The 27,019-nt window shown below is 62.7% G+C and overlaps 1 protein-coding gene across 1 annotated transcript in view; it reads right to left on the bottom strand.

Annotated features, from left to right (window-relative positions):
- LOC115945235 (adhesion G protein-coupled receptor L1-like) overlaps positions 1-27,019 on the bottom strand; it is a 43,023-nt gene that overhangs the window by 1,313 nt on the left and 14,691 nt on the right. Inside the window, 25 exon segments of the mRNA XM_034072101.1 lie at positions 2,835-2,906; positions 3,387-3,404; positions 3,790-3,919; positions 4,085-4,181; positions 4,586-4,714; positions 5,218-5,386; positions 6,096-6,187; positions 6,846-6,912; positions 7,541-7,626; positions 7,628-7,768; positions 8,576-8,785; positions 9,343-9,513; positions 10,278-10,483; positions 10,936-11,058; positions 11,859-12,042; positions 12,614-12,652; positions 13,571-13,756; positions 14,701-14,804; positions 15,325-15,438; positions 15,694-15,732; positions 16,406-17,206; positions 21,442-21,456; positions 23,815-23,924; positions 24,702-24,915; positions 26,619-26,660. Of these exon segments, the coding sequence (XP_033927992.1) occupies positions 2,835-2,906; positions 3,387-3,404; positions 3,790-3,919; positions 4,085-4,181; positions 4,586-4,714; positions 5,218-5,386; positions 6,096-6,187; positions 6,846-6,912; positions 7,541-7,626; positions 7,628-7,768; positions 8,576-8,785; positions 9,343-9,513; positions 10,278-10,483; positions 10,936-11,058; positions 11,859-12,042; positions 12,614-12,652; positions 13,571-13,756; positions 14,701-14,804; positions 15,325-15,438; positions 15,694-15,732; positions 16,406-17,206; positions 21,442-21,456; positions 23,815-23,924; positions 24,702-24,915; positions 26,619-26,660 (3,559 nt within the window).

Genomic DNA, 27,019 nt, shown 5'->3' with positions numbered 1-27,019 from the left:
CAGCCACCTCCGGGCTCCTCCTATGGTGGCCCCATGGTGGGACCCTTGGTGGCCCAGGCACTGGCCCCATGGTGGCTCTGGTGGCCCCAGCTTTCCTATGGTGGCCACAGTGACCAATGGTGGCCAACGGTGACCAGTGGTGGCCCATAGTAGCCAATAGTAGCCCACGGTGTCCAATGGTAGCCCATGGTGGCCACAGCGACCAATGGTGGCCAACGGTGACCAGCAGTGGCCAATGGTGACCAATGGTAGCCCAGGGTGGCCAACGGTGCCCAATGGCCCAATGGTGGCCAGTGGTGGCCAATGGTGCCCAATGGTACCCAATGGTGGCCAATGGTGGCCAATGGTGGCCAATGGTGGCCAATGGTGGCCAATGGTGGCCAATGGTGGCCAATGGTGGCCAGTGGTGGCCCCGTGGCCCCTCCGGCTCCTCGGTTTCGTTGGTTTTGACGCACTCGACCCAAAGTTGGTTTGGCAGAAATGGGGGGGGGGGGGGGAGGGGAGGACACCCCCCAAAACCCAGGGGGGAGGGGAAGGGGGGACCCCAAAACCCAGGATGGGGGAGGGGCAAAAACCCCCCCTCAACCCTCCTAAATGTGGAGTCCTCCCCATGGCTGCAGGGTTGTGGGGTGCCCCATTGATAATGGGGGGGAAGGGGCACCCCAAAACCTTGGGGGGGTCCCCAGAATATTGGGACCCCAAATACTGGGGGAGGTCCCCAAATTGGGTGGGGGGGAGAGACCCCCAAAACTTGTGGGGATCCCATTATAGAGGGGTCCCCAAATCTCGGGGGGGGGGCTCCCCAAGCCCTAAATACAGGAGGGGGCCCCAAGTTCAATGGGGATCCCCAATACTTGGGGGGGTCCCAGTCTATGGGGGGTCCCCATCGCTCCCCTCCCATCCCTATGTACAGCGCGAGGACCCCCCCAGGCTGGATTGGGGGGGGGGGGCGCTTGTGCTTCCAGGGGGGGGTCCCGGGGAGGGGGGGAGGGGAGGTTTGGGGGGGGCCCCCCCGTGCCTCAGTTTCCCCGGGGGGGGGGGGGGGGGGGCTGGTCCATTTACATCTATATTACAAGGAGAATGTCTCTGTTGAGGGGGGGGTCCCCACTTTGGGGGGGTCCCCCTTCATTTGGGGGGGGTGGAGCAGAGCCCCCCCCCATTGCCCGGCCCCCCCCCATCGATGGCTTCTCTTGGGGTGTCCCCCCCCTCACAAAGGGGCTGGGGGGGGGGGGGGGCCGGGAGGAGCCCCCCCTGAGGCCGGGTCCAATGCACGGGGCCGCATCCGGATCCTGGGGCTGAGCCGGGATTGGGACCAGGTCCTGGGGTACAGCCCAGGGATTGCATGGGATGGATCCTGGTCCTGGAGCAGGGATGGAACCGGATCCTGGAGCAGGGATGGATCCATGCTTGGAACCGGATCCTGGAGCAGGGATGGATCCTTCCTTGGGATGGGATCCGGATCCTGGAGCAGGGATGGATCCATGCTTGGATCCGGGTCCTGGAGCAGGGATGGATCCGGGTCCTGGAGCAGGGATGGAACCGGATCCTGGAGCAGGGATGGATCCAGGTCCTGGAGCAGGGATGGATCCAGATCCTGGAGCAGGGATGGATCCGGATCCTGGAGCAGGGATGGATCCGGATCCTGGAGCAGGGATGGATCCAGGTCCTGGAGCAGGGATGGATCCAGATCCTGGAGCAGGGATGGATCCGGATCCTGGAGCAGGGATGGATCCGGGTCCTGGAGCAGGGATGGAACCGGATCCTGGAGCAGGGATGGATCCAGATCCTGGAGCAGGGATGGATCAGGGTCCTGGAGCAGGGATGGATCCATGCTTGGGATCGGATCCTGAAGCAGGGATGGATCCATGCTTGGATCCGGATCCTGGAGCAGGGATGGATCCGGATCCTGGAGCAGGGATGGATCCGGGTCCTGGAGCAGGGATGGATCCAGGTCCTGGAGCAGGGATGGATCCGGATCCTGGAGCAGGGATGGATCCATGCTTGGAACGGGATCCTGGAGCAGGGATGGATCCGGGTCCTGGAGCAGGGATGGATCCAGATCCTGGAGCTGGGATGGATCCTTCCTTGGGATTGGATCCGGATCCGTTCTTGGTTCCGCATCCGGATGCTGGAGCAGGGCTGGGTCCTCATGCAAGACTGGTCCCTGGTGTGACGTCACCCCCCGGCGTGACGTCGTCTCCCGTTGTGACGTCAGCTCCCGTTGTGACGTCGCCTCCCGTTGTGACGTCAACTCCCGTTGTGACGTCAGCTCCCCGCGTGACGTCACCCAGCGGGGGGCGGGGCTCACAGGCTCGTCACGAGCTGCATTTGCCCATCGGGCTCCGCCCCCCCCTCGGCCCCTCCCCCCCCCCCGAAGCCCTCCGGGCGCCGCGCGGGGGGGGGGCACCCGGGGGGGGCCCCCCAGGAAATGGGGAGCGGGGGGGGGGGGGGGGGGGAGGGGGGGGGGGGGGGCGCGGGGGGGACCCCTCCCCCTCCCTCGGCGGCGGGGGGGGGAGGGGCCGCCCCCGAGGGGTCCCGCGGGGGGAGGGGCTGCGAGGGGAGGGGGGGGTGGGGGGGGGGTGCGGTGGGGGGAGGGGGGGGGCCGTGACCTCGCGTGAACTCGGGGTAGAGCAGCCCCAGGTCGGGGCCGCCGGGGGGGGGAGGGGGGGGCTCCGCGTGGGGGGGGGGCGGGGCCGCCCCTCCCCCCCTCAGGTTGTTGTGCACGAGCTCCGAGATGATCAACTTCTCGAGCGCAGCTGAGCCCCCTCCCCCACCCCCCAGCCCCCCCCCCAACCCCCCCCCCAACCCCCCCCCCGCCCCTCCCCCCCCTGGACCCCCCCCTCCCGCTGAAGCTGTTGCTGAAGCTGCCGTTGAGGGGCAGAGGCTCCGGTGGCTCCCGGGGGGCTCTGGGGGGGGAGGGGGGAAAGTGAGTGGGGGGGGGGGGCAATTGGGGGGGGTATGGGGGTAATGGGGGACACAAGGAGGGGGGGGCAGGAAGGGAGGGGTGGGGCAGGAGAACGGGGGGGGTAAAGTGGGGGGGCAATGAGGGGGCACAAAGGATGGGGGGGATCTGGGGGGGGGAAATTGAGGGGGGGCAACGGGGGCCTTGGGAGTGGGGAGGTAATGGGGGGCACGGGGGGGGCAGATTGGGGGGGGGCACGGGGGGTGGGGGGACACAAGGGAGCAGGGGGGGAATGGGGGGGCATTTGGGGTGTCAGCCATGGGGGGCACAAGGGGGGGGGACAAGGGGGGGTACAAGGGGGGGCACAAGGGGGGGGGTACAAGGGGGGGCACAAAGGGGGGTACAAGGGGGGGCACAAGGGGGGGGCATAAGGGGGGGTACAAGGGGGGGTACAAAGGGGGGTACAAGGGGGGGGGGCACTCACTGGTGTCGCGGAAGCTCCCTGGGGACAGAAGCAGCTGTGAGAGACCCGGACCCCCCCTGACCCCCCCATGACCCCCCCATGACCCCCCCCAAGTCGTGTTCCCCCCCCCCAATCCCCTCCCCGGACCCCAAATCCCCCCCCAAGACACTGAGGTTTAGGGGTGATCCCCTCCTTCCATGGTCGGTCTGGGCTCTATGGGGTCCTATGGGCTTTATGGGTCTACAGAGTCTATGGGGTCTATGGTGTCTATGGGCTCTATGGGTGTCTATGGGGTCTATGGGGTGTATGGGTCTATGGGATCTATGGGGGTCTATGGTGTGTATGGGTCTATGGGATCTATGGGCGTCTATGGGGTCTATGGGTCCATGGGGTCTATGGGGTTTATGGGGTTTCCGGTACCCACCTGGTGAGGTGAAGGGGGGGGGGCGAGGCCGGTGGGAAGCCCCCGGGGTCCCCAATGAGGGTGTTGTAGGGGCTGGAGCCCCCCCGCGGCGGCAGCACCGGGTTGGGCAGGAGGTGGTTCCCCATCGGCCCTGGGGGGGTCCATAGGGGTCAATGGGGGGGTCCATAGGGATCAATGGGGGGTCCATAGGGCTCAATGGGGGGGTCCATAGGGCTCAATGGGGTGCCCATAGGGCTCAATGGGGGGGTCCATAGGGCTCAATGGGGGGGTCCATAGGGCTCAATGGGGGTCTCACCTCGGTTGAGGCTGGGGGTGCTGTTGAGCTCCCCCCCCATGAAGCTGGACTCCGTCTGCTTCCGTACGGTGTCATTCCACATCCTCCGGATCCGGCTCTGTGGGATGGGGGGAATGGGGCTGACTGTGGGGTCTGGGGGGTGTCTATGGGGACACGGGGTCCATATGGGTACGAGGATGCTCTACGGGGTCTCTATGGGGTCCCTATGAGTCTCCATGGGGTCTCTATGGCTCTCTATGGGGTCTCTATACGTCTCTAAGGTTCTCTACGGGTCTCTACGGGGTCTCTATGGGTCTCTATGGCCTCTACGGGGTCTCTATGGTCTCTATGGGTCTCTATGGTCTCTATGGGTGTCTATGGCTCTCTGCAGGTCTCTATGGGGTCTCTATGGTCTCTATGGGTCTCTATGGTCTCTATGGCTCTCTGTAGGTCTCTATGGGGTCTCTATGGATCTCTATGGGTCCCTATGGGTCTCTATGTCCCCACGTCCCGAGCCCCCACCTGTGTGCCGCTGTAGTACCGCGCTCCGCTGCGGGTGCCGGAGCCCTTGAGCGCACCCATTGCGGTGCCGGGGGGGGTCCGGAGGCAGCAGCCCGAGTGCCGCAGACACTTACTGAGCTCCCGGTGCACCTGCGGGGGGGGGGGTGTGTGGGGTGAACCCCCCTCTGTGTGCTCCCCCCCCCCCGGTGGGTGTCCCCATCACACCCCAATGGGTGCTCCCCCCCCGGTGGGTGCCCCCATCACACCCCAATGGGTGCCCCCCCCCACCCTTAGTGGTACCTTCCGGTGCAGGGCGCAGTGCAGCAGCAGCACCCACCCCCCCCCGTGTGCTCCCCCCCCGGTGGGTGCTCCCCCATGGGTGCCCCCCCCCCCCCCGCAGTGGTACCTTCCAGTGCAGGGCGCAGTGCAGCAGCAGCACCGACGCCCCCGTGTGCTCCCCCCCCCGGTGGGTGCTCCCATCGCACCCCAATGGGTGCTCCCCAATGGGTGCTCCCCCATCACACCCCAATGGGTGCTCCCCCCCCCCCCCCCGGTGGGTGTCCCCATCACACCCCAATGGGTGCTCCCCCCCCGGTGGGTGCCCCCATCACACCCCAATGGGTGCTCCCCCCCCCCCCCCCCCTTAGTGGTACCTTCCGGTGCAGGGCGCAGTGCAGCAGCAGCACCGACGCCCCCTGCAGGGCATTGCAGGCAGTGAACAGAGACGCCGTCAGCACCGACTCACGTGTCACGAACAGGAGCCCGAAGGCCCACGTGAGACCCAGGAGCAGCAGCAGCGCGATGGCGCCCAGGGCCCAGGACCTGCAATGGACATAGCATAGAGCACCCATTAACACATCATAGAGCACCCATTAACACAGCATAGAGCACCCATTGACATAGAGCACCCATTAACATAGCACCCATTGACACCCATCATAGAGCACCCATTGGTACAGCACCCATCATAGAGCACCCATTGACATAGAGCACCCAGTGATAGAGCATAGAGCATTGGCACCCAGAGCCCAGGACCTGGAACGGACACATCATAGAGCACCCATTAACATAGCATAGAGCACCCATTGGTACAGCACCCATCATAGAGCACCCATTGACATAGAGCACCCATTGACATAGCATAGAGCACCCATTGACATAGAGCACCCATTGACATAGAGCACCCAGTGATAGAGCACAGAGCGATGGCACCGAGAGCCCAGCACCTGCAGTGGGAGCACCCATTGGTACACCACCCATTGACACACAGCATAGAGCACCCATCATAGAGCACCCATCATAGAGCACCCATTGACACAGCATAGAGCACCCATCATAGAGCACCCATCATAGAGCATCCATCATAGAGCACAGAGCAATGGCACCCAGTGCCCAAGACCTGCAGTGGGAGCAGCAGCCATCATAGAGCATCCAGCACCCAGTGACACAGCACATCCCATTCCCTGTCCCATTCCCAATCCCAATCCCATTCCCAATCCCATTCCCGATCCCATTCCCGCTCCCCCCTCACTTGATGCTCTCCAGGCGGCTGGAATCCGGTTTCAGGGCTGCCGAGGGCCGGAGCATTTTGTGCAGTGTCACCAGCAGCAGCACCAGCGTCACCTGTGGGGCAGGGGCTCAGCCCCATAGCGAGACCCCAGCCCCACAGCAGGACCCCAGCCCCACAGTGGGACCCCCAGCCCCATAGCGGGACCCCCAGTGGGACACCCAGCCCCACAGTGAGACCTCCTGCCCCATAGCAAGACCCCCCCTAACCCCACAGCAGGACAGCCCCGCAGCCCCATAGAGTGATCCCAGGCCCCACAGCAGAAACACCCACACCCAGAGAACAGCCCCAAGCCCATAGCAGCCCCACAGAAACCCCCACAACCCCCCCAGCCCCATAGCAACCCCATAGAACCCCCCCAGCCCCATAGCAACCCCATAGAACCCCCCAGCCCCATAGCAACCCCATAGAACCCCCGCAGCCCCATAGAGCCCCATAGAACCCCCCCAGCCCCACAGCAGCCCCATAGAACCCCCCCAGCCCCATAGAGCCCCATAGCAACCCCCCAGCCCCATAGAGCCCCATAGAACCCCCCCAGCCCCACAGCAGCCCCATAGAACCCCCCCAGCCCCATAGAGCCCCATAGAACCCCCCCAGCCCCACAGCAACCCCATAGAACCCCCCCAGCCCCATAGAGCCCCATAGAACCCCCCCAGCCCCATAGAGCCCCATAGAGCCCCCCCAGCCCCATAGAGCCCCATAGCAGCCCCGTACGAGGATGACGAAGGCCACGGGCCCGATGAAGCTCCAGATGAAGTGATTGTCCACGCGCAGCCAGCACCTGTGGGGCGGAGCTTCAGCGCGGAGGCCACGCCCCCATGGGCTCAAGCCCCGCCCCTAAACCTCCACCCCTTTCCCCAGGGCCCATTTCCTCTCCCAAGCCCCTCCCCTCTCCTCAAGCCCCTCCCCTCTCCTCAAGCCCCTCCCCTTAAGCCCCTCCCCTTAAGCCCCTCCCCTCTCCTCAAGCCCCTCCCCTTAAGCCCCTCCCCTCTCCTCAAGCCCCTCCCCTTAAGCCCCTCCCCTCTCCCCAAGCCCCTCCCCTCTCCTCAAGCCCCTCCCCTCTCCCCAAGCCCCTCCCCTCTCCTCAAGCCCCTCCCCTCTCCTCAAGCCCCTCCCCTCTCCTCAAGCCCCTCCCCTCTCCTCACGCCCCTCCCCTCTCCTCAAGCCCCTCCTCTCCCCCCTCCCACCTCCCCTCCCCCTCCCTTCGCCCCTCCCCTCTCCCAAGCCCCTCCCCTCTCCTCAAGCACCTCCCCTCTCCCCAAGCCCCTCCCCTCTCGCCCCTCCCCTCGCCCCTCCCCTCGCCCCACCCCTCTCTCTCCGCCCCTCCCCTCTCCCCCTCCCTTTGCCCCTCCCCTCTCCCCAAGCCCCTCCCCTCGCCCCGCCCCTGGCCCCGCCCCCTGTCCGCGCACGCGCTCTCGGTGCCGTAGCTGCTGTGGTCGACGGCAGCCGCCAGGGCCACGACGGCCGCAGGGAAGCAATAACCGACGGCATAAAAACCAGCGTCGGGGGGGGGGGGAGGGGCGGTCCGGGGGCAGCTCCGGAACCAGCAGGTACAACTGGAGACCCTCCAGCCCCAGCCACGAGAACGACGACAGGAACAGGAAGTGAAGCAGCCCCGCGAAGATGGGGCAGGCAACCTGGGGGGGGGATGGGGGGGGGACATGGGGGGCAACGGGGGGATGGGGGGGATGGGGGGGTATGGGGGCATAGGGGGGTATGGGGGACATAGGGGGGTATGGGGGGTATAAGGGGGACATGGGGGATATGGGGGACATGGAGGGGTATGGGGGATATGGGAACATGGGGGATATGGGGGCCATGGGGGGATATAGGGGATATAGGGGACATGGGGGACATGGGGGGGATATGGGGACATGGGGGATATGGGGGCCATGGGGGGAGATAGGGGACATGGGGGACATGGGGGGGATATGGGGATATGGGGGGTATAGGGGGGATATGGGGGCATAGAGGGGATATGGGAGCATGGGGCATAAGGGGGATATAGGGACATAGGAGAATATGCGGGCATAGGGGGATATGGGAACATTGGGGCATAAGGGGGATATAGGGGACATGTGGGATATGGGAGCATTGGGGTCATGCAGCACAGGGGGTATGGGGGGGTATTGGGGATATGGGGGATATGGGAATATGGGGGCAGAAAGGGGATATAGGGGACATGGGGTGTATAGGGGGGATATGGGGGGCATCGGGATATGGGGCCATAAGGGTGACATAGGGGACATGAAAGCATATAGGGGACATGGAGACATTGGGGGCATGAGGACATGGAGGGGACATGGGATATGGGGGGCATAGGGTGGATATGGGGATACATGGGGGCACTGTTATAGGGCCAGCAGGCACAGGAGGCATGGGGGGGGCAGAGGGGCTCCCAACGGGGAGCCCCATGGCAGGTGTGGGGCTGCCCCCCCCCATACCTGGTACTGGGTCTTGTCGATGCCCACGAGGAAGACGAGCTCAGCGAGGAAGAGGCTGGCGCAGAGATGCTTGGGGGTGGTCGTGCGCTCGGGGGGCAGCCCCCGCAGGCAGCACAGAGCCGCCAATGACACCCCCAGACACACCAGAGCCACCACGATGCCCACCCAGGAGATCACCGACAGCAGCACCGCGTCCAGGCGGCCCTGGTGCTGGGGGGGGGGGGGGGGGGGTCAGCACCGGGGTACCGCAGAGTGACCCACTGCATCCTATGGGTACCACATAGTGACCCACTGCATCCTATGGGTACCGCATAGTGACCCACTGCATCCTATGGGCATCCCAGAGTGACCCACTGCATCCTATGGGTACCGCATAGTGACCCACTGCATCCTATGGGCATCCCAGAGTGACCCACTGCATCCTATGGGTACCGCATAGTGACCCACTGCATCCTATGGGCATCCCAGAGTGACCCACTGCATCCTATGGGTGCCACATAGTGACCCACTGCATCCTATGGGTGCCACATAGTGACCCACTGCATCCTATGGATGCCACATAGTGACCCACTGCATCCTATGGGTGCCACATAGTGACCCACTGCATCCTATGGGTACCACATAGTGACCCATCACATCCTTATGGGCACCCCAAAGTGTCCCAGCACCACCAATGAGCACCCCCATCACATCCCCATGGGTACACCCATCACACCCCCCCACCCCCCCGCACCCCCCCCCAGCCGCGGTCCCCCCGCGGTGCTCACGCTGTCGTGATGCGCCATGAGCAGCGCGAAGTTGGTGAGGTGGCTACAGGCGCAGGAGGTGTGAGTGCTGTTGGTGCTGAGCCGCCTGCAGCCCTGCGTGGACCAGTGCCCGGCCATGGAGCGCTCCGAGTAGTTCCAGAAGGAGCAGTTGGCGTTGAAGTGGTTCTTGGCCTGCGGGGGGGTCAACAGGATCAATGGGTGTCGTTGAGAGTCAGTGCGGTCAATGGGTGTCAATGGGTGTCAGTGGTGATCAATGGATGTCAGTGGGGTCAATGGGGGGTGGTGGGTGTCAATGGATGGCAATGCCTGTCAATGGTGGTCAATGGATGTCAATGGCTATCAGTGGCGGTCAATGGCTATCGATGCCTGTCAATGGGGGTCAGTGGTGGTCAATGGCTGTCAATGGGTGTCAATGGGTGTCAATGGTGTCAATGGTTTCAATGGGTGTCAATGGATGTCAATGGCTGTCAATGGGTGTCAATGGATGTCAATGGTGTCAATGGGTGTCAATGGTGTCAATGGTGTCAATGGGTGTCAATGGTGTCAATGGTTTCAATGGGTGTCAATGGATGTCAATGGCTGTCAATGGCTGTCAATGGTGTCAATGGCTGTCAATGGTTGTCAATGGATGTCAATGGTGTCAATGGTTGTCAATGGATGTCAATGGATGTCAGTGGGTGTCAATGGTGTCAATGGGTGTCAATGGATGTCAATGGGTGTCAATGGTGTCAATGGCTGTCAATGGTTGTCAATGGATGTCAATGGTGTCAATGGTTGTCAATGGATGTCAATGGATGTCAATGGCTGTCAATGGATGTCAATGGGTGTCAATGGTTGTCAATGGGTGTCAATGGTTTCAATGGGTGTCAATGGTGTCAATGGGTGTCAATGGTGTCAATGGTGTCAATGGGTGTCAGTGGTGTCCCGGGTCCCACCTCGAGGTGGGGCAGGGTGAAGGTGACAGGGTCCATGAGGAACACACGACTGGACTCCTTGTTGATGGAGGCGGCGATGACCTGGGAGTTGACGACCAAGGGGGGGGCGCGGGGCCCCCCCTCCCCCCCCAGGCGCACGGACGCGTTCTCGGTGGGCAGGAACAGCCCCAGGTTGTTGTAGAGGATGAACACGACCTTCACCACCCCTGGGGGGACACAGCCCCATAGAGCCCCACATAGAGCCCCACAGGGAGACCCACATAGAGACCCACATAGTGACCCACATAGAGACCCACATAGAGCCCCACATAGAGACCCACAGAGAGCCCCACATAGAGACCCACATAGAGCCCCACATAGAGACCCACATAGAGCCCCACATAGAGCCCCACATAGAGACCCACACAGAGCCCCACAGAGAGCCCTGAGCCCCCATCCCGCCACCTCCAGACCTTTCTGGGACCCCTGCAACGCCTCAAAGACCCCCTCATGAGGCCCCTAAGGTGCCCCTTGAGCCCCCCCATCCCCATAGCCCCTCATTGACCACCACCACCCTCCATAGCCCCATAGCCCCCATTGTCCCCATTAACCCCCAATACCCCATACCCCCATACCCCCATACCCCCCATACCCCCATACCCCCCCCACCGCCCCTCACCGTTGCGGCTGTTCTGTTTGAGGGTGTTGGCCGACAGTTGGATGAAGGTTTCCCCCCCAAACTCCTGGGGGAACACCAGCTCCTGGAGCTGCCCCTCGGTGTTCAGCACCGTCACCTCCAGCACTGTGGGGGCACAGCCGGACCCTTGCACCCACCCAGGGCACCCGGACCCATGGATGTGGGGCCCCATGCAGGGGGTGGGGCTTTGGGGGTTGGATTCACCCCCGTAGCAATGGGAACCCAATGGGATGATGCTGGTGTCAATGGGATGACGCTGGTGTCAATGGTACCCAATGGGATGATGCTGTTGTCAATGGTACCCAATGGGATGATGCTGGTGTCAGTGGTACCCAATGGGATGACCCTGGTGTCAATGGGATGACACTGGTGTCAATGGTACCCAATGGGATGATGCTGGTACCCAATGGGATGATGCTGTGTCAATGGTACCCAATGGGATGACACTGGTGTCAGTGGTACCCAATGGGATGACACTGGTGTCAGTGGTACCCAATGGGATGACCCTGGTGTCAATGGGATGACCCTGGTGTCAATGGGATGACCCTGGTGTCAATGGTACCCAATGGGATGATGCTGTGTCAATGGTACCCAATGGGATGACCCTGGTGTCAATGGGATGATGCTGGTGTCAATGGTACCCAATGGGATGACCCTGGTGTCCTAGGATGACCCTGGTGTCCCTGGGTTGACCCCGGTGTCCCTGGGATGACCCTGGTGTCCCTGTGATGACCCCGATGTCCCTGGGATGACCCTGGTGTCCCTGTGATGACCCCGGTGTCCTGTGATGACCCCAGTGACCCTGTGATGACCCTGGTGTCCCTGGGATGACCCCGGTGTCCCGTGATGACCCCGGTGTCCCGTGATGACCCCGGTGTCCTGTGATGACCCCGGGGTCAGCTCACCCAGGTTCTGCCGCGCCGCCATGAACCGCGCGGGCTCGCGCACGTTGTCCGCCAGCAGGAACGCTCCTTCCTCCAGCACGTCCAGCAGCAGCGTCGCGGTGTGAGCCCGTTGGGCACCCGCCATGTCCCGCCACGACTGCAGCGCCTCCGGCCGCAGCAGGTTATCCACGGCCTCCACCACCGCCTGAGCCAATCACAGACCAGAACCCTCTGCTGGACACGCCCCCTCCGGGGAGGACACGCCCCCTCTGTGGAGGACACGCCCATCCGTGGAGGCCACGCCCATCCGTGGAGGCCACGCCCCCTCATGGAGGCCACGCCCCCTCCGTGGAGGCCACGCCCACGCTCTTAAACCACGCCCCCAATGGGCTGTGCCGATCGCAGGCCACGCCCTCTCAGTACAAGCCACGCCCATGCTTTTAACCACGCCCCCACGGGCTGGGCCAACCGTAGGCCACGCCCACAAGGTCAGACTCCATTGGCCACACCCCCTCCGCATAAGCCACGCCCCCTCTCTCAAGCCACACCCCCCCTTTAGAAACGGGATGTACCAATCGCAGGCCCCGCCCCCTTCATCTCAGGCCCCGCCCACCAGAGTCCATCACACCAAGCCCCATTGGCCTCTTTCCCAGCCCCTCCTCAAGCCCCGCCCACCGCAGACCACGCCCTCCAGTCCTCACCCACCCAGACCCCGCCCATACCCAAGCCCCGCCCCCACGTGCCCCACCCATGCAGAGGCCACGCCCCCCCCTCACCTTGATGTAGTCCTTGCACGTGCGCTCACGTTTGTGCATCTGGGGGGGGGAGAACAAAGGCACCAATGGGGCTGGACCCACAAGTGTGGGGCTGGGACCCCAATGTGTGGGGCAGGAGGACTCTGACCTCTGGGGCAGGAGGACACTGACCTCTGGGGCAGGGTTTCGGGTCCCCAAGGGCAGTATCTGCTATGGGGTGCCCCAGTCTCTATGATCTCTATGGGGCAGCCCCAGTCCCCATGTTCTCTATGGGGCAGCCTCAGTCTCTATGGGGCAGCCCCAGTCTCTATGGTGTCTATGGTGTCTATGGGGCAGCCCCAGTCCCCATGTTCTCTATGGGGCAGCCTCAGTCTCTATGGGGCAGCCCCAGTCCCCATGTTCTCTATGGGGCAGCCCCAGTCTCTATGGTGTCTATGGTGTCTATGGGGCAGCCCCAGTCTCTATGGTGTCTATGGTGTCTATGGGGCAGCCCCAGTCCCCATGTTCTCTATGGGGCAGCCCCAGTCTCTATGGTGTCTATGGTGTCAATGGGGCAGCCCCAGTCCCCATGTTCTCTATGGGGCAGCCTCAGTCTCTATGGGGCAGCCTCAGTCTCTATGGGGTAGCCCCAGTCTCTATGGTGTCTATGGTGTCTATGGGGCAGCCCCAGTCTCTATGGTGTCTATGGTGTCTATGGGGCAGCCCCAGTCTCTATGGTGTCTATGGTGTCTATGGGGCAGCCCCAGTCCCCATGTTCTCTATGGGGCAGCCCCAGTCCCCATGTTCTCTATGGGGCAGCCCCAGTCCCCATGGTGTCTATGGGGCAGCCTCAGTCTCTATGGGGCAGCCCCAGTCCCCATGGTGTCTATGGGGCAGCCTCAGTCTCTATGGGGCAGCCCCAGTCTCTATGGTGTCTATGGTGTCTATGGGGCAGCCCCAGTCTCTATGGTGTCTATGGTGTCTATGGGGCAGCCCCACCTTGTTGTAGTTCTTGCCCGCAGACTCCCTCTCCAGCGGGCGCAGCGCCTGCAGCTGCGCGTCCAGGATGTCCAGGAGCTGCTCCAGGAGCCGCACACCTGAGCTCACGTCTCCGGCGTACACAGGACCGCGGGTCAGACGCGCCAGGTCACCGGCGATGCTGGCGGCGTTCTCACCGCTCTTGATCTGCAGGCACCGGCGCAGGTACAACCACAGCAGGTACAGGTACAACCACAGCAGGTACAGGTACAACCACAGCAGGTACAGCCACAGCAGGTACAGCCACAGCAGGTACAGCCACAGCCACAGCAGGTACAGGTACAGCCACAGCCACAGCAGGTACAGCCACAGCAGGTACAGCCACAGCAGGTACAGCCACAGCCACAGCAGGTACAGCCACAGCCACAGCAGGTACAGCCACAGCGGGTACGGGTACAGCCATAGCGGGCACAGTGGGTACAGCAGGTACAGGTACAGCCACAGCGGGGATGGGTACAGCCATAGCGGGTACGGGGATGGGCAGTAGCGGGGATGGACACGGGTACAGCAGGTACAGCCACAGCGGGGATGGGTACAGGCACAGCAGGCATGGGTACAGCCATAGCGGGTACAGCCATAGTGGGTACAGCCATAGTGGGTACAGCCATAGCAGGTACAGCCATAGCGGGTACAGCCATAGTGGGTACAGCCATAGTGGGTACAGCCATAGCAGGTACAGCCATAGCGGGTACAGCCATAGCAGGTACAGCCATAGCGGGTACAGGCATAGTGGGTACAGCCATAGAGGGTACAGCCATAGCGGGTACAGCGACAGTGACAGTGGTGAGTGCGACAGAACCAGCCTGAACTGCCATAAACTAACCTGAACTGACCCAAACTGACCTGAACTGACCCGAACTGACCTGAACTGACCTGACCTGAACTGACCCAAACTGACATAAACTGACCCAAACCAACACCCCAAAATGACCCCAAAACCACCCCAAACCCCCCCACCCCAACCTCCCCCAAGCCCACCCCTGGGGGGGTTCCCTTTGAGCTGACCCCGGTTCTGGGGTCCCCCCCCGGTTTTGGGGTCCCCCCCCCGGTTTTGGGGTCCCCCCCCCCCGGTTTTGTGCCCCCCCCGGTACCTTCTGTGCCACTTGGTTGACCCAGGGGCTGGTGCAGTTACTGAGGTCAGGGCCGCGCGGGTTCCAGACCCCCAACCCCAGCAGGCACTGGAAGGAGGCGATGCCTGGGGGGGGGGGGGGGGGGTCAGGGGTCAGGGGCACCCCCAAATCCCCCCATGACCCCCCCATGACCCCCCCAGTGCCCCAGTGACCTCCACGGGACCCCCCCCTTGCTCCCCAACACCCCCATGACCCCCCCCAGCCTCATCAATACCCTCCTGACCCCCCAACCCCCATACATAACCCTAACCCTAACCCCCATTACCCCATAGCCCCCATAGCCCCTATTACCCCATAGACCCCATTACCCCCCATAGCCCCCCTAACCCCCTTGCCCCCCATAGCCCCCATTCCCCCATTACCCCCCATTGCCCCCAATAACCCCCTTGCCCCCCATAGCCCCCATTACCCCATAGCCCCCCATTGCCCCCAATAACCCCCTTGCCCCCCATAGCCCCCATTACCCCATAGCCCCCATTACCCCATAGCCCCCCATTGCCCCCCCATAGCCCCCATTACCCCATAGCCCCCATTACCCCATAGCCCCCATTACCCCATAGCCCCCATTACCCATAGCCCCCATACCGCGGGTGCCTTTGGGACAGGGTCTCTCCACCACCACCCCCTGTTGTGCCGACGGCCACTGGACCCTCCTGACCTCTCGGGCCTCGCACAGGCGCCCGGAGCCCCCCCCCCCCCCTCCGGACCCCGGGGGGGGGCGGCGAGAGGCGGAGGGGGGGGGCGGGGCCGGCGCCGGGACCCCCCCCCCCTCCCCCCCCCCGCGCCGTGGGGGGGGGGGCCCGGGGAGCCGGGGGGGGGCCCCCCGGGGGTGGCCGCGCTGTGGGCGGGGGGGGGCCCGGGGGGGGGCCCGGGGGGGGGGGCCGGGGGGGGGGGGGGGGCGCCGCGCGGGGGGGCTGGAGCCGGGGGGGGCGGAGCTGGGGGGAGATGTGGGGCGGGGGGGGGCGGAGCTGGGGGGGGCGGTGGTCACCGGACCTGGGGGGGAAACACAGAGGGGGGGTTGGGGGGCGCCGGGAGACCCGGACCCCCCCCATGGGGCAGCAGCAAGAGAGAGCAGAGACCCCCAGAGGGGGCTGAGACCCACAAGTGAACCAATGGGACCCACAAGTGAATCATGACCCCCAAGTGCAACAACAGCCTGCAAGTGAACCGCGACCCCCAATAGAACCAGTGGGACCCCCAAGTGAACCAGAACCCCCAAGTGCATCAATGGGACCCCCACGTGAATCATGACCCCCAAGTGAACCAATGGGACCCCCAAGTGCACCTATGGGACCCCCACGTGAATCATGACCCCCAAGTGAACCACAACTCCCAACTGCACCAATGGCCCCCATGGTCCCCAATGGGCCCCCACGTCCCCCATCCCCCCCATGGTCCCCAATGGGCCCCCACGTCCCCCATCCCCCCCATGGTCCCCAATGGGCCCCCACGTCCCCCATACCCCCCATGGTCCCCAATGGGCCCCCACGTCCCCCATCCCCCCCATGGTCCCCAATGGGCCCCCACATCCCCCATCCCCCCCATGGTCCCCAATGGGCCCCCACGTCCCCCATCCCCCCCATGGTCCCCAATGGGCCCCCACGTCCCCCATCCCCCCATGGTCCCCAACGGGCCCCCACGTCCCCCATCCCCCCCCCGCTCTCACCACCGCCTGTCTGTGCGGGTGTGAAGACCAGCGCATAGCGCAGCAGGAAGTGGTTGTTCCACACAAAGAGCTGATTGTCGCGTGGGTTGTAGCCCACGGAGGCCACGAACTGGTAGGGGTTGGGGAAGGGCAGGGCCAGGGCAGTCCCGCGCCGGCGCCGGGTGTCGAAGGCGTAAACCAGCGCGTTGCCGGCGCGCTCGCTGTCGTCCTCCAGGTACACGGTGCGCAGGACGTACAGGACCCCGCAGGCCATGAACGCGTCCGAGGCCGCGCGCTTGTCGTACGCGGTCTCCCAGGTGCCCTCGAAGCGCAGGGTGTAGGGGTTGAGCTGGCTCAGCACCAGGCGCCCGCCCGTGGCCTCGGTGGCGTAGATGACCCATAACCCGTCCTCGTCCACCGCCAGGTCGATGTCCGTCTTGCCCCCCCAGCGGTAAGGGGACGTGTCGTGGTAGTTGGCGGCACCGACGGCGGCTTCGCCGCTCTTGATGCGCGTGCGCAGGTCGTACTTGACCACGTTCCGCGTGCGCTCCTTGTTGTAGAAGGCAGCTCCGTCGTAGACCACGAGGCCGGTGCCGTCGGCGCGGTGAGGCAGCCGGTAGGTCGTGGTGTGGCGCCCGGCCTGGAAGTCGGCCCACGACGCGTACTCGGTCAGGGTGTCGGTGCGGAACGGCAGCCAGGGCAGCACATAGAGCCGCTCACCCGCCTGGAGGGGGTCCCGGCACCAGGCGCCCGCCTGGTGGGAGGACTCGTGGCTCGAGGTGACGGCTCCGACGCGGTGCAGGGAGCCCGGGCAGACGAAGACTGCGGGGGGGGGGGGATGGGGTGGAAACAGGGGTGGATACAGGGATGGACATAGGGATGGACACAGGGATGGATACAGGGATAGAAACGGGGATGGACACAGGGATGGATACAGGGATGGATACAGGGATGGATACAGGGATGGAGCAGAGATGGATACAGGGATAGAAACGGGGATGGACACAGGGATGGACATAGGGATGGACATAGGGATGGACACAGGGATGGACATAGGGATGGATACAGGGATGGATACAGGGATGGATACAGGGATGGACATAGGGATGGATACAGGGATGGACATAGGGATGGACATAGGGATGGACACAGGGATGGACATAGGGATGGACATAGGGATGGATACAGGGATGGATACAGGGATAGAAACGGGGATGGACACAGGGATGGACACAGGGATGGATACAGGGATGGACACAGGGAACAGGGATGGACATAGGGATGGAGAAGGGGAAACAGGGATGAGGGACATGGATATGAACATGGGGATGGACACCGAGACAGAGGGGACACAGGGATGGAAAAGGGGACCCAGAGATGAAGGACAGGGATGGGTACAGGGATTGATACAGGGATGGGGAAGGGGACACAGGGATGGACATAGGGATGGATACAGGGATGGGTACAGGGATGGATACAGGGATGGGTACAGGGATGGATACAGGGATGGGTACAGGGATGGGGAAGGGGACACAGGGATGGATACAGAGATGGATGCAGGGGCAGACATGGGGATGGGGGGACCAGGGGGACAGATGGAGCAGGGATGGGGGTGAGGGGGGGGCAGGGGGGGGCAGTGAGAAGCAGGAGAGAAAAGAGAAGTGGTTTCATGAGCGGTCGGGGGGACCCCAACCCTTGGGGGGGGACATTGGGGACCCCGGGGGGGGAGGGGAGACACGGGGGGGGGGGGGGGGAGCCCTTGTCCAGGGGAGGGGGGGATGGGATGGGACAGAGCGGGGGGGGGGGGGGGTCAAAAGGGGGGGCCAGGGGCGATGGGGGCGTGACCCCATCTGTGCCCCCCCGTGACCCCCCCTTATTGGGAGCACCCTGCGGGGGGGGGGCAGCTCTCCCTGGGGGGGGACCCTAAACCCCTCCCCCCCCCCAGGCCCACAGCCAGGATTGGTCGAACGCAACAGAGACACGTGGGGGGGGGGGGATGGGGGAGCCCCCCCCGGGGGGGGGGGGGGGTTGGGGGGACCCCCCCTCAGTGTGGGGGTGCAGGGGGGTCCCCGCTGTCCGGCGCCGGCTGCAGAGAGGCTGGGGGAGAGAAACGGGGGGGTTAGAGCTGCGGGGAGAGAACGGGGGGGGGGGGGGGGGGCACAGCGGGGACCCCCCCGGGGCAGAGACCCCCAAACCCCCCCCCCCCATGGGGCGTCTCTGCATGGGGGGGACACGGCGGCCGCGCCAGGCTGGGCCCATTGACATCAATGCACCCCCATAATGGGTGCCCCCCCCCCAATGGGTGCCCCCCCAGTGGGTGCCCCCCCCCCCCCCCATTGGGCTCAGCCTGGAGCGGCCCCCCCCGCCCAGGGCGCTGCACACGTGGGTGCGGGGGGGGGAGGGGGAGCGGGGGCTGCGGCACCGACAGGGACACGTGTGCACAGGGTCACGTGTGTGCACAGGGTCACGTGTGTTCACAGGGTCACGTGTGTGCACAGGGTCACGTGTGTGTGCACATGGCACATGTGTGTACACAGGGTCACGTGTGTGCACATGGCACATGGATGGCACATGTGTGTGCATAGGGTCACATGTGTTCACAGGGTCACGTGTGTGCACAGGGTCACGTGTGTGCACAGGGTCACGTGTGTGCACAGGGTCACGTGTATGTGCACATGGCACATGTGTGTACACAGGGTCACGTGTGGAAAGGAACACACGTGTAAAAGGACACGTGTGTGCACCAGGACACATATGTGTAAGGTCACATGTTCCCATGTGTAAGGTCACATGTTCACGTGTGTGCACCAGGATATACATGTGTAAGGTCACATGTTCCCATGTGTAAGGTCACATGTTCACGTGTGTAAGGTCACATGTTCACATGTTCTCACGGTCACGTGTGTGCAGCAGCCCCCGTCCCACCGCAGGGGGGGTTGGGGGGGGGGGGGGTTGGGGGGGTCCCGGGGGGGGGAGGGGCGGGGGGGGGGGGGGGAGGGGCACTCACAGGCTCGGGGGGGCCCCTTGGGGGAGGGGCTGCGGGAGGAGGAGGAGGAGAGAGACGAAGGTCTTGGCTCCGGCACCTGTGGGAAGAACCGCGGCCCCCGCAGCGCCCCCAGCGGCCCCATAGGGAACAACAGCAGCGGCCCCATAGGGAACAACAGCAGCGGCCCCATAGGGAACAACAGCAGCGGCCCCATAGGGAACAACAGCAGCGGCCCCATAGGGAACAACAGCAGCGGCCCCCGGACCCCACACAGCGAACCCCATAGGGAACAGCGACAACAGCGGACCCAGGCGGAGCCCCCGGGACCCACAACTGACCCGAACTGACCCCGTAACGGACCCACAACTGTTCCATACCTGCCCCATAACTGACCCCATAAGTGACCCCATAAGTGACCCCACAACTGACCCACAACTGACCCATAACTGACCCCATAACTGACCCCATAAGTGACCCCACAACTGACCCACAACTGACCCCATAACTGACCCCATGACTGACCCCATAACTGACCCCATAACTGACCCACAGCTGACCCATAACTGACTCACAACTGACCCCATAACTGACCCCATAACTGTCCCATAACTGACCCACAACTGACCCCATAACTGACCCCATAACTGTCCCATAACTGACCCATAAGTGAACCCATAACTGACTCCAAACTGACCCCATAACTGACCCCATAACTGTTCCATAACTGACCCCGTAACTGAGCCCATAACTGACTCCAAACTGCCCCACAACTGAGCCCATAACTGACCCCATAACTGTTCCATAACTGACCCCATAACTGTCCCATAACTGTCCCATAACTGCCCCACAACTGAGCCCATAACTGACCCCATAACTGTTCCATAACTGACCCCATAACTGTCCCATAACTGCCCCATAACTGTCCCATAACTGAGCCCATAACTGCCCCACAACTGAGCCCATAACTGACTCCAAACTGCCCCACAACTGAGCCCATAACTGCCCCATAACTGACCCCATAACTGACCCCATAACTGCCCCACAACTGAGCCCATAACTGTTCCATAACTGACCCCATAACTGACCCATAAGTGACCCCATAACTGTCCCATAACTGACCCCATAACTGCCCCATAACTGACCCCATAACTGACCCCATAACTGCCCCACAACTGAGCCCATAACTGTTCCATAACTGACCCCATAACTGACCCATAAGTGACCCCACAACTGAGCCCATAACTGACCCCATAACTGTTCCATAACTGACCCCATAACTGACCCCATAACTGACCCCATAACTGCCCCATAACTGACCCCATAACTGCCCCACAACCTCCCCACAGCTGAGCCCAGCCCCACATCTCCCCCCCGGTGCCGTTGCTGCCCCCCCTCAAACAGCCCCGCCCCCCCCAACTGCCCCAGGGCCCCCCCAGAGCTGCCCCTGGGCTCGGCCGGGGGGGGGTTCAATGTGGGGGGGGGAGGGGATGGGTTCTGGGGGGGTCTCCGGGGGGGGGGGGGCGGGGGGGGCACTTGGGGGTCCCTGGGGGCGCTTTGGGGTCCCCCATGGGAGCCTGGGGGGGGCGATGGGGGAGGGGCCCTCATGGGGGTCCCTGGGGGGGGGGGGGTCCATGGGACCCCAAAGGGAGACTTGGGGGGGGGGGAGGGGCCCTGAGCTGATTGCGACCAATGGGGGGGGGGTGGGGGGAGGGGAGGAAGGGGATGGGGGGAGGGGAGCAAGGGGGAGGGGGAAGCAGAGGGAGGAGGGGGGGGAGGAATGGGGGGAGGGGGGGGGTCAAGGGGGGGGAGGGGGGGTCAAGGGGGGCTGGGGGGGGTGGGGGTTGAAGGAGGCTTCAGGTGGTTTTGGGGTGATTTTGGGGTGTTTTTGGGGTCTCGGGTTTGTTATTTAGGGTCTTTTTTGGCTGTATTTTGGATGGTTTTGGTGCATTTCTGGGGTGTTTTGGGGTATTTTTGGCTTATTTTGGGGTATTTTGGGGTATTTTGGGGTGTTTTAGGGGGTTATTTGGGGTTATTTTGGGGTATTTTGGGCTCCCAGGAAGGATCTCGTTACCTTTTTGCTCCACTTCTACTTTAAGCACAGGAGGAAAAGGAGGGGAGAGAGCAGGGGGGGGGGGGGGGGGGCGGGGGGGGGCACGGAGGGGGCACAGGGGGGGGTGGGGGGGGCAAAGGGGGATGGGGGGATCAATGGGGGTCAATGGGGGTCAATGGGGGTCAAGGGGGGGGAGAGAGGAGACAAAGAGAACAGAGATTAAACAGCTTCAGCCCCAGAACGAGGGGGGGGGAACCCAAGAGGCCTATGGGGAGACCCTGAGCCCCATGGGGGGGACGGGGGGGGGGGGGGGGATGGGATATGGGATATGGGATATGGGATATGGGATATGGGATATGGGATATGGAGGATATGGGGATATGGGGGATATGGGATATGGGGATATGGGATATGGGATATGGGATATGGGATATGGGATATGGAGGATATGGGGATATGGGATATGGAGGATATGAAGGATATGGGGATATGGGATATGGAGGATATGAGGATATGGGGATATGGGGATATGGGGATATGGGATATGGAGGATATGGGATATGGAGGATATGGGATATGGGGATATGGGATATGGAGGATATGAGGATATGGGATATGGGGATATGGGATATGGAGGATATGGGGATATGGGGATATGGGATATGAGGATATGAAGGAAATGGGGACATGGAGGATATGGGGACATGGGACATGGGGTATAGGGGGATATGGAGGCAATGGGGACACATGGGGGGACCCCTCCCCCCCCCCCCTGCAGGAAGAAGCAGAACTCGGCGGGGGGGGCTCAGCCCCATGGCGCAGACCTGCAAAGGAAACATGGAGCCCAACCCCCCTCACCGCTTGGTGTGTGTCACGTGTGTGTCACGTGTGTGTCACGTGTGTGTCACGTGTGCTTAGCATGTTCTTAGTGTGCTCCTGGCATGATCTGTGTGTGCTTAGTGTGTTCTTGACATGCTAATTGTGTGTGCTTAGCATGTTCTTAGCGTGTTCTCGGCATGTTCTCAGCATGTGCACATGGGATTCTCCATGACCTCAGGCCAGCTCACCCAAGGCATGTCCTTAGCATGGACAGGGCACGCTTGGCACATACAGCATGTGCTTAGCGTGTACAGGTGTGCTTAGCATGTGCAAGGTGTGTTTAGAGTGTACAATATGTCCTTAGCATGTACATGATATACTTAGCATGTACAAGATGTACTTAGCATGTACAAGTCATGTTTAGCATATGCAAGGTGTGCTTAACATGTACAGGTGTGCTTAGCATGTAGAAGGTGTACTTAGCATGTACAAGATATGCTTTTAGCATGTACAAGGTTTGCCTAGCATGTACAAGGTGTGCTTAGCATGTACAGGTGTACTTAGCATGTACATGATGTACTTTGCATGTACTTTGCATGTGTCTGGCCTGCAGTGCTGTGCTTAGCATGTGCTTAGCGTGTTGCTTAGCGTGTGCTTAGCGTGTGCCTGGGGCTCCGTCCTCCCCCTCCGGCGACTCCTGCAAAGCAAAGGGGGGGTCAGGGGGTCCCGCGCCGGCGCCTGGGGAGAGACAAACGGGGGGGGCCTGGGGGGGACCCCAAAGGGAGGGGGGGGGGGGGGGGTGTGGGACCCGGGGGGGGACCCAGACCCTGACCCCAAGGGGTGAACGTGCCCCCCCCATCCACAGCCACAAGAGGGAGCTGGGGGTCCTATGGGTGCTATGGGTGCTATGGGTCCTGTGGGTGCTATGGGTGCTATGGGTGCTATGGGTACTATGGGTGCTGTGGGTGCTATGGGTGCTATGGATGCTATGGGTGCTGTGGGTGCTATGGGTGCTGTGGGTGCTGTGGGTGCTGTAGGTCCTGTGGGTGCTGTGGGTCCTATGGGTGCTATGGGGCAGACGCCATGGGGCAGCACTCACTATAGGGCACGCAGTCGTACTGCACCTCCAGGTATTGAGGTGCTATGGATGCTATGGGTGCCATGGGTGCTATGGGTGCTATGGGTGCTATGGGGCAGACGCCATGGGGCAGCACTCACTATAGGGCACGCAGTCGTACTGCACCTCCAGGTATTGAGGTGCTATGGATGCTATGGGTGCCATGGGTGCTATGGGTGCTATGGGGCAGATGCCATGGGGCAGCACTCACTATAGGGCACGCAGTCGTACTGCACCTCCAGGTATTGAGGTGCTATGGATGCTATGGGTGCTATGGGTGCTGTGGGTGCTGTGGGTGCTATGGGTGCTATGGGTGCTATGGGGCAGACGCCATGGGGCAGCACTCACTATGGGGCACACAGTCGTACTGCACCTCCAGGTATTGAGGTGCTATGGATGCTATGGGTGCTATGGGTGCTATGGGTGCTGTGGGGCAGACGCCATGGGGCAGCACTCACTATAGGGCACGCAGTCGTACTGCACCTCCAGGTACTTGTAGGTCCCAGGACAGGGATCGGGGAAGGCGTCGGAACCAGCGACAACAACACATTGAGTCCGGTTGTTGCACCTGCAGGGACAGGGGATATGGGGTATAGATATGGGCTGCATTGCACATCCCTGTATCCCAGTGTATCCCAGTACACCCCAGTATACCCCAGTATACCCCAGTACACTCTAGTACACCCCAGTACACCCCAGTACACCCCAGTATACACCTGTACACCCCAGTACCCCCCAGTACACCCCAGTATATCCCAGTCCATCCCACCTCGCGGCCATGATGCGCGTGGCCTCGCGCAGGTAGCACTGCACATCCCTGTATCCCAGTGTATCCCAGTATACACCAGTACACCCCAGTACACCCCAGTACACCCCAGTATACACCAGTATACACCAGTATACCCCACCTCGCCGCCATGATGCGCGTGGCCTCGCGCAGGTAGCACTGCACATCCCTGTATCCCAGTACACCCCAGTACACCCCAGTATACACCAGTATACACCAGTACACCCCACCTGTTGGCCATGATGCGCGTGGCCTCGCGCAGGTAGCACTGCACATCTCTGTATCCCAGTACACCCCAGTATACACCAGTACACCCCAGTACACCCCAGTATATCCCAGTATACACCAGTACACCCCAGTATACACCAGTATACCCCACCTCGCGGCCATGATGCGCGTGGCCTCGCGCAGGTAGCACTGCACATCTCTGTATCCCAGTACACCCCAGTATACACCAGTACACCCCAGTACACCCCAGTATACCCCAGTACACCCCAGTACACCCCAGTATACCCCAGTACACCCCAGTACACCCCAGTATACACCAGTACACCCCACCTTGCCGCCATGATGCGCGTGGCCTCGCGCAGGTAGCACTGCACGTTCTCCATCTGGAACGGGTCCGCGTCGCAGATCTTGTCGTCCGTCCGTCCGTAGTTCGCGGTGTCCACGAGGACGACGTCACTGCCAGGACAGCGAAGCTCCAGCGGGTAACCCTCACACGCCAGCTCCCGGCGCGCCAGCCCGAACGGCAGCGCCGCGCGCGCCAGACCTGAGCATGGAGACACAGACACACACAGAGACATCAGCAACGGGATATGGGATATGGGATATGGGATAACGGCAGCGCCGCGCGCGCCAGACCTGCCACAGACACAGCAATGGGATAGGGGATAACGGGATAACGGGATAACGGCAGCGCTGCGCGCGCCAGACCTGAGCATGGAGACAGCAATGGGATATGGGATAACGGGATATGGCAGCGCCGCGCGCGCCAGACCTGCCACAGACACAGCAATGGGATAGGGGATAACGGGATAACGGGATAACGGCAGCGCTGCGCGCGCCAGACCTGAGCATGGAGACAGCAATGGGATATGGGATAACGGGATATGGCAGCGCCGCGCGCGCCAGACCTGCCACACACAGCAATGGGATATGGGATAACGGCAGCGCCGCGCGCGCCAGACCTGAGGGCAGCACATGGAGACAGGTGTCAGCAATGGGATACAGGATAACGGATAACGGCAGCGCCGCGTGCGCCAGACCTGCCATACACAGCAATGGGATAACGGGATAACGAGATAACGCAGCGCCGCGCGCGCCAGACCTGAGCACGGAGACAGCAATGGGATATGGGATAACGAACGGCAGCGCCGCGGCGCCGCCAGACCTGCCACAGACAGCAATGGGATATTGGATAACAGCAGCGCCGCGCACGCCAGACCTGAAGCACCGAGGAGACACAGAGATCAGCAATGGGATACGGATATGGGATAACGGCAGCGCTGCGCGCGCCAGACCTGCCACAGGGACACAGGCAATGGGATATGGGATAGGGGATACGGGATAACGGCAGCGCCGCGTGCGCCAGACCTGAGGGCAGCACATGGAGACAGAAATGGGATATGGGATACGGGATACAGGATACAGCAGCGCCGCGCGCGCCAGACCTGAGCACGGACATGGAGACAGGTGTCAGCAATGGGATATGTGGATACAGGGGGATGGGGATAACGGGATAGGGGAATGGGGATAAAAGGGATAGGGGGAATGGGAACTGCAATGGGATAATGGATAAGGGAGAACGGGATAGGGGGGAATGGGGGCCTGGGGAGAATGGGAAAGAGTGGGAAAGGAATCCTGCAGGGGTATTGGGATAGGGTGGGGAGTCTGGATAATGGGAGAGAGTGGGAAATGGAGTTCTGTGTTGGGATGCCAAGCACAAGCAGCCCTGGAATGGGATAAGAGGGGGATGAGGGCTCTGGAAGGGGATAAGAGGGGATGAGAGCTCTGGAATGGGATAAGAGGGGATATGAAGGCTCTGGAATGGGATAAGAGGGGGATGAGGGCTCTGGAATGGGATCAGATGGGATGAAGGCTCTGGAATGGGATAAGAGGGGGATGAAGGCTCTGGAATGGGATAAGAGGGGGATGAAGGCTCTGGAATGGGATAAGAGGGGGGATGAAGGCTCGGAATGGGATAAGAGGGGGATGAGGGCTCTGGAATGGGATAAGAGGGGATGAAGGCTCTGGAATGGGATAGAGGGGGATGAAGGGGTCGGAATGTTTTTTTTTTTTTTGGATAAAGAGGGGGAGAAGGCTCTGGAATGGATAAGAGGGGGATGAAGGCTCTGGAATGGGATAAGAGGGGGATGAAGGCTCTGGAATGGGGTCCAAGGGGGTTACCTCGGGATCGGGGTCCCCCCCTTCCCTCCCCCCCCCATGGTTGCCCCCCCCCCCCCCCCCGCTCACCTTGCGTGGCCGAGGTGATGAGCACGGCAGTGTATGAGGAGGCTGCGAAGGGGGGGGGGGGCCATGGTGGGCACCGGGTGCTGGAGCCCCCCCACGGCCTCAGCGGGCCCCGACCTGGGGGGGGGTCGGTGTTAAACGGGGGGGGTCGGTTGTTTAACGGGGGGGGGTCGGTGTTAAACGGGGGGGGGTAAAAACCCACCCCGGGCCCCCCCCCCATCGGCTCCAGCCCGAAGGTGCCCCCCCCATCACATGGCGGGACCCCCCCCCACCGATCCCCCCCCATGGTTCCCCCCCTCCCCACATTAACCCCCCCCCACCGGCCCCGGTTCCCCCCCCCCCCCCTCCACCCTCACCCCGTGCAGGGGATGGGATGGAGCCGCGGTGCATTGTGGGAAGCTCAG

Source organism: Melopsittacus undulatus, chromosome 23, assembly GCF_012275295.1.
Source record: "Melopsittacus undulatus isolate bMelUnd1 chromosome 23, bMelUnd1.mat.Z, whole genome shotgun sequence".
In the NCBI taxonomy this organism is placed as follows: domain Eukaryota; kingdom Metazoa; phylum Chordata; class Aves; order Psittaciformes; family Psittaculidae; genus Melopsittacus; species Melopsittacus undulatus.
The sequence above is the reverse complement of the archived record's forward strand: the minus strand, read 5'-3'. Positions and strand labels throughout refer to the sequence as shown.